Consider the following 10,668-nt stretch of genomic DNA (forward strand, 5'->3'; position numbering starts at 1 on the left):
GCAGCTGAACAATGGAACATCTGCTGGTGGACCACGCAGTGAGAGCAGCAGATTTAAACCAAACAGGAGCAACAGGTCTCTCTGTGTTTCTGAGATCCTGGAACACTTGAATAAATGCTGTCAGCTCAATGAATTTGGTGATCTGACAAGAAGCTTTTTTTTTTTTTTTTACTGTGGGAAGTTCTGGGTTCAAAAGCAGCGTCAGATTTTACATTGAATAGCGTGTGCTCTGGTATCTGGTTTAGTGTGTGTGTGTGTGTGTGTGTGTGTGTGTGCTGTAGCACCTTCAAATGTGGATCCAAAGTTAAAATAAAAGAAATAATTCAATGAGGATCCATATGCTGAAACAACAGACCGCTCATGTCAATGTGGTATTTAGTGTTTTATTTCCGGTGTGCAACAAACTAGAATAAACACTACAGTCCCGAAGGACCATAATGCAAATATCATTTATTCATATCTTGCATATTGCAAATATGTTTTTTTAATTTACACAACAAACAGACATCATCAGCAATTTTGGGTTGTGTTTGTGTCCATTTTTATTTGAGCATTTCTGGAATTTTGGGCTCTTTACCCGTGTGAGGCTCCGCTGTGTCAACCAGCCCGGTGCCTTCAGGGTGCTGCACAAGGTTTGAGACATTTTTAGCTGTAAAAACAGGAGCGTGCACGTCTGGAGGGGACGCCGCTGAAACCAAAACAACGAGCTAAAACATGCTAAATACGCCATTCACTGCCGTGAAGTCGGCTGGTTAGTTGATTGTTCCGGAAAATATGGTTTAAAGCAGCTTTAAGTGGGCCCTCTTTTTCTCGTTGTTTTCCACTGCTGGTGACATACTGGAGAAGCCCCACTCAGAGGAGGGATGGTTTGTGTCCAGTAAACCATGAACACAAGGCTACTCGGGCGGGCGGAGTAAGTGACAAACATCGGCCCCCGATGCTCACGAGGCGGCGGCGTGTCAGCGGCGAGTCAGGCGATCGGATGGGACACGCGGACAATGAGTCATCTATTACAGATAGCCGGGGGTTTCACATTAGGGAAAAGAACACGGTATTAATGATTCAACACCAAGATTATTGGGAGCTCTATGCCAGCTTCAGTGACGGCCTCACAGGCCCAGGTCCGCCTCACTCATTCACTGCGTGTGTGTGTGAGTGAGTGTGTGTGTGTGTGTGTGTGTGTGTGTGTGTGTGTGTTGCCAGGGTGAGGGTAGCACAGCTGTCACTGCTGAGGCCCCTTTCCCCCCCCCCCCTCTCTCCTTGTGCTTATCCATTAACCAGCGCCACGGTTACATCACCGCGGCTAAATGCTCCCTCTCATGTCTCCCGTAGAAACAGATTACTCATGTTTGTGTCTACAAACTCTCACAGACAACCTGCGCGGCTTTTTTTTGTTTTTTTTCTTTCTAGGTTTTAGCAACGTTGCAACGCATTCGTTTTGGTGTTCGCATCCACCGCCGGAGGCACTGTCCACCGGCAGGACGTCCCGGTCAGAGAGTTCAGCGCATCCCACAGTGCGATGGTTGGAGGAGCCCTCGATGGGTTCATTACGATCAGAGAGCTGTGGTGCGTCTGGGCCCAGATGGCAGCGGCGTTTACCCTAACGGGATTAGGATTAACTCCAGATTAGAGTTGAAAAGGCCGCTCCGCTGACACGATAGGGCCACCGTTGCCCCACGCCAACGCTCCTGAACTTGTCCCGATATGCTGCTAAAACCACCACAAACGGGCTAACCCCCCCCCCCCCCCCCCCCGGTCGGACACCACTCAGCTTTTTCCTCCAGATTTTGCACGAGAAGAAACCAAATGAATCATCAGTGTTATGTGACAAAGGCCTTGGCATAGAGACATCCGTAAATGGTGGAGATGAGTAACTGTGTTGGGGGGTTAGGGTTAGGGTTGGGCTAGGGTTAGGGTTAGGGTTAGGGTTAACCAGCAGATCAGGAACCAGCAGACTCGGGGAGACTGTCAGGGCACAGGGGGTCCAGCCAGTAAGAGGAAGGCAGGAAAGGGAGATAAACAGGAAAGCAGGGAGTCAAAGAATGTTATTTTTTTCGCGGCATAATCATATTTTCTTCCGTCGGTGGTTCCCCACATTCTCGCCGGGATCAGACGGACAGAAGCCGCCGCAGCCCGGGCCCGGTCCCAGCGACACCAGCAAATGCTGGTCAGCAGGCGGAGGACGGGGGAGGCCGGGGGGGGGGGGGGGAAAGCTTCCCCAAAACCAGTCCTCCACCGTCAGCCACTTCGAAAAATAGAATAAGGGGAAGGGGTGAGTGTTGAGTGCTGCGCAAGAAGAAGGGACGACAGTGAGTCCGCTTCCGCTCTCTCTCCGGCCCGCCGCCGGAACCCTCAGACCCCCCCCCCCCGATCCTCGCCACTTTGAGGTGATTCGTGAGGTTGGTCTGCACCCCCTCCTCTGCCTTACGCGTCCTATCCTCAGTCCACAGACGAGCAGCCGGGTTCCGCCAATGACTCAGAATCACAAGACCCGGGTCGTTCCCTCCTCCTCCAAACACACGCTGTGCAAACCAGTCAGAACACAACAACCAGTGGACATGGTGGGAAGGTTGCTCAACGTGCCTGCGCAGGTTTTTTTTTGTTTGTGTATTTATTTGAAAGTGCACGGGTGAGAGATTCGGCGGACTTGCGAAAGTTTTTCGCCAACCCCCCCCCCCCACTTTCCAGGAACACAGATGTTCACATGTTGCTCAATTAGAAGCCTTTAAGGTCTCCCTTTTTTTTTCCCCCTCAAACTGCACACTCACCCCGTTTGACCCGGACGGTGCCTCAGTGAGCGAGTCGACCCGGAACGACGGGTACGACTGGTAGCGTGTTCCTCGTCAGGGAGGCGTGCCAAAGGTAACACGCTTGTGTGTGTGGGGTTTTTTTTTTTCTTTCTAGTGTTTACACGGTTGAGTCGTTGTTTGGCGGGCATGCTGTTGTATGCCAAAGGTTGCACGTGCAAACCTGCCGACATGTGCTCACTCTTTTGCCCGTGGGAACATTAGCAGGGCAGTAACCGCACGCCGGTCTCCTCTTAACGACATTCGATAAAAAGGGGGGGGGGACAGCAACAGGACCGAAAAAGGCTTCTTTTCGCGGCGTAGAACAAACGTCGGCTCCGGGGCGGGGAAGCGGTCAGTTCGAGCGTGCGCGTGAAAGTGGTCACATGTGTGCGCTTCAGAAGTCGCGGCTCCGTGCGGCCCGTTTGCTCGGGCGTTTCGAGAGCAGCAGATCTGGTCCGGCCAGTTAACCGCCAAAGCGGAGCAGTTGCAGAGATAAGCCTCCCACTGGAGGAAGAGATCCTCTTGCCTCGTTATTTCTTTGGAACGTGTTTCAGTTGTAGAAAAGCGTAAACTTGGCGCAGGGATCTTTGCACAAACTCTCATTTAGCAGACAAAGTGCAGGCTAAAGGCTCTGCACGTTGTTGGATGGTTTCATTTCCCAGAAAATCCCAAACAAACATCACATCTCTTGGAAAAAAAAAAAGCTTTGAACTTTGCCTTGTTATTAAATGAATAAATGATTTCCTCAACTCTGGGGTTGCATCACTGTTGAACTTCTAAGGTAACAGGAAACAAAGGGGCAGGTTGCTCTAATCTGGTCCGAGTGCCGATAGCTGATTCCTGCTTTCACTTCCTGATGCAGTAAAACTTCTTGCTGTTAAGCCGCCACGTTTTTTTTTTGTTTTTTTTTTTACAGAAGTATTAGTTACTTTTCAATTAAATGTCAACGCATACGCAGCAAGAAAACCGTTTCAATGATCTATTGCGCAATGGAGGGGTTTTTTTCCCCTCAACTCTCTTCAACCTCCTGAAACTCAAAGGGAAATGTTGAACGGTGCCAGAAAACAGTGCCCTCGGGCCAATAAACCTGCACCCAGGCAGGTGGAACACCGGGTTATCCGAGGTGCAACAAAGGGCGCGGGGGCGAGGCGTGAGGCGTGAGGCGGTTGGAAGAGGGCGTGCTCGGCCGCGCTGCCAGGCTGTACCTGAACGCGGCATCAGGACGTCACCTTTCATAAAGTGTCAAGATTAGAGGCCCCCCCCCCCCCTCGACTCGACTCACGCAGGCAGGTAGCTCTCTGGAGAACGGCCCCCACCCTCCCTCCTGCGACAGCGCGCGCAAAGCAAAGCAATCACGCGCACGGGGGCCAAGGCGTAACACAACAAAACGGGAGCCCGGGGAAAAGTGGAAAAACACGTTAGCACGTGACGCAACCACGGAGACGTTACAGAGCCACTTTCCCCCCCTCGTCCGTCGAAATGTCACGACCAGCTGCAATGAGGCAGCGCGTCTCTCCCACTGCGTACCTGGTGCTGATGACTGCACCAGATCCAGGAACTAGTCACCCCCCCCCCCTCCCCCGAACCAATTGGGACTGGTCTAAAGATACCGATGGTACCGATGTGAGTGTCACACAGGCACACTCTTCAAGGTGCAGGTCTCAAGGACACGCCGCGTCCTGCAGAGACAGGAAAGAGGAGCACGTCCTCTTTTTGCGTGATCCTCTGATTTACAGCTGATCTGTGAGAGCGTGAGGGGGGGCAGGGGGGGGGGGGGGGCTCACCTACACAACTACTGTGAGGCGTGAGGCCTATTTATTTGTTTTCCTCTGACGTCATTAAGAAGGTTCATTTAGGTTGACGTAGATTCTAGTAACCAGCTGAAGCTCAAGTATAAACAGGCCAAATGCAAAATGCTTTTTCAGTAGTATTTTCACAGGAATGCAGTTGTCGTTACAGTGGTATTGGAATAAAAACATGACAACGGGGTTTGAATGCAAAGAGGTATAAAAATTTAATGACGCCGTTATGCATGCTTTGAAAAAAAAAAAAAAAAGTTCAGGAAAAGCAATGAAATCACAAAGTGACGTGTGAATATAAAGTACAGCAGTGCTACTTATTTTTTCACCCATTTTTCCAACTTTCTTAACAAAATAGAGGTTCCTCGATGCCTGGCGGCACGTCATAAAGAGGCGAAAGGCTCATTGACAACTCTTAGTTTTGTCTCCTTCAACCAGGAGCGATATGCTATTATTTACAGGACAATTTGTACATCAAACCCACTCGTCCACTCGCATGTGAGGCATTCACATTTCATTAAAAAATAAAGAATGATAAAAATCACTTATACACAAAAGCTCTCATTTCCCATCACAGCATACCAAGATAAACCTTTGTCGTCGCTAGAAGATAAATTCCATTATCGCTGTTGAAACTAGAAAATGGTCCAAAGAGAAAATAATAAAAAAGCGGCACGCTAGCTGCCCAGTGTCAGGTCCGTAGGCCTCAACTGTCAGTTCCTGGGAGCCCCCCCGCCCTCCCAGCGTCCCGCACGTGTTGCAAAACAGAAGCCACACAGCTGTCGACCTCCCGAAATGTTCCTGAATGTGACGCGCGAGGCGGTTCGGTTTCGGCCTCACGAGCGCTTCAGCTCGGACAAGCGCCGCATGAGCTGCTGCTGCCGCGTCCTGAGCCGCTTCTTCTCCTGGAGCTGCCGCTTCTCCCTGGCGTGCAGGTCCGACAGGTACTCCGTGGCGTGCGTCAGGATGGCCACCTTCGGGGTCTTGGCCGACACCAGCCCGGGCACCTGGTCGCGCAGGGCGAGGAAGCGGGAGCGCAGGTCGTTCCTCCTCTTCCGCTCCAGGAAGTTGTGGTTCCGCCGGCGGTCGGTGTCGTCCGCGTCCGAGTCCAGCGGGCTCTCGGAGGCCGAGCCGAGCCGGCAGGCGTCCGGCTGCTGGCCGGGGGACGCGCGGTTACGCTTGCTTGGAGGCTCTTCCGCATACTCCTCCTCATCTTCTTCCTCCTCCTCATCATCGTCCTCCTCCTCCTCCTCCTCATCGTCCTCATCATCCTCCTCGTCGTCATCATCCTCATCGGGATCACTGTCCGGCGAGCGGGCGGCGTAGTTGTGCTGCTGCCGATGGACGGACATGTGGAAGCGCCTGGGGCAGGAGTCGGCCCGGACGGTCACCGGTTTCCTGGCGTTCACCAGCCGCACGCGGTTCTGCTTGCTCTCCACGGTGACCACGTCGATTTCCTCTTCGTCATCTGCACACACACACACAACTCGGGTCAGTACACCAACAAGTATGACCAACAAAGAGGTCTCTACACCACTCTGGATCAAACTGACTATTTAAAAGGTAATGTGAGAAGTCCCCTCTCCTCCATCAGAGGAGGGTGGAGGAGGGGTGTTAGCAGCAGTGGTCACCCGTGCCAAAAGCTGGCAGGAAAACCAGGCTTTTGTCTTTGAACACTGAGCATTCTAAAAGGAGAGATCTGCTGGCAGAGAGAGGGGGGGGGGGGCACTCCCTAATTTGGGAAACAGTGAAAGCGTTCCTCTCACGGTCGGTTGCATGGAGGATGTGGTAGCAACGGATCCTCTGTGTCGGTACACTCCGCCCTTGTACCGCCCTCTGATAGTGATGCTTAAACCAGGGTAAAATAACTGAGGGCAATTCGGGTCAAAGTGACAGGGGCGCGGCTGGGCAATCTGCGCCAACATGTGGTGAATTATCGAAATGATAGTTTAAAAAAAAAATACCCAGGTTACCGACTGATTGCTAACGGTTACTTGATAACCAGCTCTGCACTAAAATGACGCATCGAAGGGCAATATAACCCCCCCCCCCCCACCCTCCTCAAAGGCTGGGGCAGGGTGGGGCAACTTTTAGAGCTCGACCGCGGGCCTTACCGGAGGAATCGGAGCGGGACTCGGAGCCGGACGACGCCGGCTTCCTGCAGCCGCCCGCCGGGAAGGTGAGCACCGCCGCCGGGTCGACGCAGTCTGCCGGCGGGCCGGCGAGCGGCGCGCCGGGGGAGACGCACTGCGCCTTGCTCGGTCTCACGGAGATCTGGGCCGCCGCCGCCGCCACCGCCGCCGGGGGGGACACGGCCTGCGCCTTGACCTTCTCCAGCTGCTTGCTGGCGGAGAAGCAGCTCCACATGCAGTCCCGGATGATGATGGAGCTGAGGTTGCCGAACAGCTTGCCCGCCGCGTCGGGGATGAACTGCCCCTCGGACTCCTCGTCCTGCCCGAGGACTTTGGACCGCCAGCTGAGCTTGCTGTCGCTCAGAGTCCGGGTGGGCGACATGGGAGGGGTGGGCAGCAGCTCGAACTTTTTCCATATGTCCTCGCTCGGTGCGGTCGATTGGTAAAAATCCTCCTCTCGGTCGAAGTCGTCGACGAAGTAGTGCTGGTAGCAGTCGTACTCCATGTTCGCGGTGTCACCAAAATCCCCCAGAGTTTATTCCCAGTGAAACGATCAGATGACACCAGCTGGCTCTGAGGAACGTCCTGCGCAACCCTGAGGGGGGGGGGGTGACACAGTGGTTAGCAATGCTCTCTTTAAAGTAGTTCCCAGTATGGTCACATTTTCAGGGATCCCACTGATGAGAACAAAAGCGGATAGTAGTGGATCGATCGATTGATTGATTGGTGTGTTGGATGAAGGGCGAAATAAAAACTATCCAGGAGCACAAGGTTAATGCATCTACTCACTATCACCGGCGTGATAGTGATTGTCAGCACGAGCGTGCACAGCCACAAATGTGATTTAAATAGATCGCGCGAGGAGATCCAGTCCTGCGTAAAAAAGTTAACGAGCCGTGGCCGCGTTTCCTGACGCGCGGGCGGCGCTTTGTTCCACGCGACACTAACGACGCTCACGTCCTCATCGGAAACTCACAACAACCAAAAAAACACTAGAACACGAACTTTACTCACCGGGTTTTCCGCCGCCCCCCACCCCCAAAAAAAGAAAAAAAAAAAAAGCCCCAGTGTGGAATTTAGGGCATGGGAAACAAATGGTGCGCAGGCAGCGCGCGCCGGGTGCCCGGGATCAGACGGAGGAGCGCGGAGCGGAGACCGAGAGGATCGTCGTCGTCTCGTCGTCAGATGTTCGGCTCGCCGTGTGGAAAGCAGTCTCTACGAGGCGGAGGTGTGCATGTGTGTGTGTGTGAGCGCGGGGGGGGGGGGGGGAGTAGGGTAGGTGGGGGTGGTGGGGTGAGTGAGTGAGTGAGTGAGTGGGGAGGAGGGGGGTGAAGGGCTCAAACAACAGGCTCCAGGGTCCGCCCCACAATGTGCTACTGAAAGACGCACAATGCCTGTTTTCGCGCCAGTGAGATATCCTGTTATAAAGAGCAACAAAAAAAAGAGGGCGGGGCGGCGGCGGCGGGGGAGGGCGGAGCCTGTGGAATATCTGCAGCGGTAGATCCGGGTAAGCCCCCACATTCGCGCGGGAAGGGGGGGGGAGGAAGAGGAGAGTAGGAGGGGGAGGGTGGCTTGGCCCCGCCCAGTCTGCGACACCAATTATGGGCACAATGACTGATGGATTTCATCATCGATATATATAAGGAGGAAAACGTGTTTGTTCTCGGTCGTTTACTTTTGTCTGTGAGCTTGTTGTTTCCCTCCAGCCTCCGTCATCTGCCCCTCGACTACAGTTGAAAGCTGTTTACTCCATTAAATCACTTTTTGTATTATTACACGGTGTGTAAAGTCCATTTAAAAACAAAACACAAAACGTTGTCATATAAAATGACGTAAACTTGCGTTCAGTTCCACGTTAAGCTGTAACATTAGTGTGATATTTAAAGCTGAATCAAGTAGTTGATTGATTGTCTTATGTAACAGTGGGCTGATTATTTTTGATTGCTCCAACTTTAGGAGGCATTGATCAACATTTTCTTGTATATTTTATAGATAACTGATCAATGAGAAATATCAATGACCAAGTTAGGCTAGTAAAATGTCAGAATATTTAACAATTATAATTAAGAAATCCCAGGAGACTGTTTTCTGCATGATAAATTTCATAAGTCGAAAGCACAATTTCCAACAAAGGACTTGGAATGGATTAGTTTTACATCGATGTGCTTCCGCTTTAAATCATTTAAAGGATCCATCCTCCACCGATGGATCCCAGCATTATAAACACCAAATCAATGTTTCACCATAACCACAACATGCATTTTAAGATGCTTCACACAGTAGTGGACGTCTTGTCTTTGCGTTGCGAGACGAGCCGTGGCCCCTCATCCTTTAGGCAAAGTGGACACGGCTTAACTTACACAGCAGTTTGCAGATGATCCTTTCTCCCCCCCAAAAAACGAGACTTTACACAGTGAAGGGTGGAGTAGGTCTCACACAATAGAGCCCACCGAGGTGGTGCTGAGGTGAGTCATCTTCTCTTCAGTGTGCAAACAAGTTAATGTCCTCGACAAACACCACTTTATCGGGTCTTAAAACCCCCAGTTTTGAGGACACAAGAAAGAAGACACGTTCACCTCCCCCCCCCCGATATCGACCCGAGACGTTTAGCCGCTTTAACCATGATATGATCACATGGAATATATATATATATATATATATATATATATATATATATATATATATATTGTCCGGCGTGAGCAAACTTCTGAGCAAAAAGGTCAAAGTTCACCAACGTCTCATGACCAGACACCGCGGGTCAGAATCATTTAGCGGGCCTCACCCTCGCCACCATATTGATCCGTTGGGTCGCACAACGCGCACGCCTCCTCCTTGACTTAGGCCTGATAACCCCCCCCCCTGCCCCATGTCTCTGCTCACACAGACAAGTTAATGTCATTAGTGACGGGCATCTGTTGTCCACCCCCCCCTTGTGATGTGCCTTTTGATTGAGTGGTTAAAGTGAAATAGAAGCAATCAACATTCACAGTTGCTGTTTGATTGTATCGTAGAGATCACGAGTTCGCCGCCCGTTACAAGAAAATCCCTTTTGTTGTTGTTGTTTAGATTTCAAAAGGAAACACAAATTCAGGGTTAGGGTTAGACTTGAATTAGACTAAAGATTTGAATCAGAGTTTCATGGCCAAGAAAGACTTTAGAATTACTGGTGACCTGCTACACGTTTTATTTTGAAATTTCATTTTTCAAGTAACACAACTATCACGTATACTTTTTGGACTTTTACTTTACATCACATGTCACGCTTTTATTCAAAGCGACTTACAATGAGTGCATTTCCACCATGGGGAGAAAAACAAGAAACAAGAAAATGCAATTTCATTCTTGTTATAGATAAGATTACAAGCACAATTTAAGTGCTACATAGTGTCTTAGTGGAGGTTTAGTCTGAAGATGTGAAGGCTCTCTGCGGTCCTGATGTCATCAGAGAGCTCCTTCCACCATTTAGGAGCAGGACAGCAAAGAGTCGCGATCCAGCGGGTTGGGGTGGGGGGGTCTGACCATGTCAAAGGGATCCCTTCAAATCCTTTATTTTTACATTAGACCAGCATTTTGGAATCTGTTGTTGTAATCGTTGGTGCTTTCTTGGCCAGGTTCTCTCATGAAAAATATATTTTAATTTCAGTAAGGCCTTTAAGTGGTTAAATAAAGGAAACATTAAGAATGGTACTTTATGCACGTCAGGTCTTGCATTGTGATGTTAGAATAAGTTCAAACGTGCACATCTTGTGCTGCGTTCACTTCGCCCACAGAGCAACGATCACGGCCTGTAGATCCTGTAATTTCACGTCCTCTAATTACACAGTGGACCGACCCCCAGTCTGCCATGTTGGAAGAATCTCATCCCTCCCAAAGAGAAGAAAGAAAAAGATTCAGATGAAGACCCCCCCCCCCCCTCCCCCCTCTCTTCGGCCCCTCCATCGAAACCCG

At 51.1% G+C, this 10,668-nt stretch overlaps 1 protein-coding gene across 1 annotated transcript; it reads right to left on the minus strand.

The window, feature by feature from the left end:
• Window positions 1-4,825: 4,825 nt before the first annotated feature.
• LOC119227845 (protein L-Myc-1b-like) lies at window positions 4,826-7,961 on the minus strand. Its single transcript, XM_037487008.2, has 3 exons — window positions 7,735-7,961; window positions 6,703-7,315; window positions 4,826-6,056 (listed from the first exon to the last, which is right to left on the minus strand). Exons 2-3 carry the CDS (start codon window positions 7,223-7,225, stop codon window positions 5,425-5,427), a joined length of 1,155 nt encoding a protein of 384 aa, XP_037342905.2. The 5' UTR covers window positions 7,226-7,315; window positions 7,735-7,961; the 3' UTR covers window positions 4,826-5,424.
• Window positions 7,962-10,668: the final 2,707 nt, after the last annotated feature.

This window comes from Pungitius pungitius, chromosome 14, assembly GCF_949316345.1.
Source record: "Pungitius pungitius chromosome 14, fPunPun2.1, whole genome shotgun sequence".
Taxonomy (NCBI): Eukaryota; Metazoa; Chordata; class Actinopteri; order Perciformes; family Gasterosteidae; genus Pungitius; species Pungitius pungitius.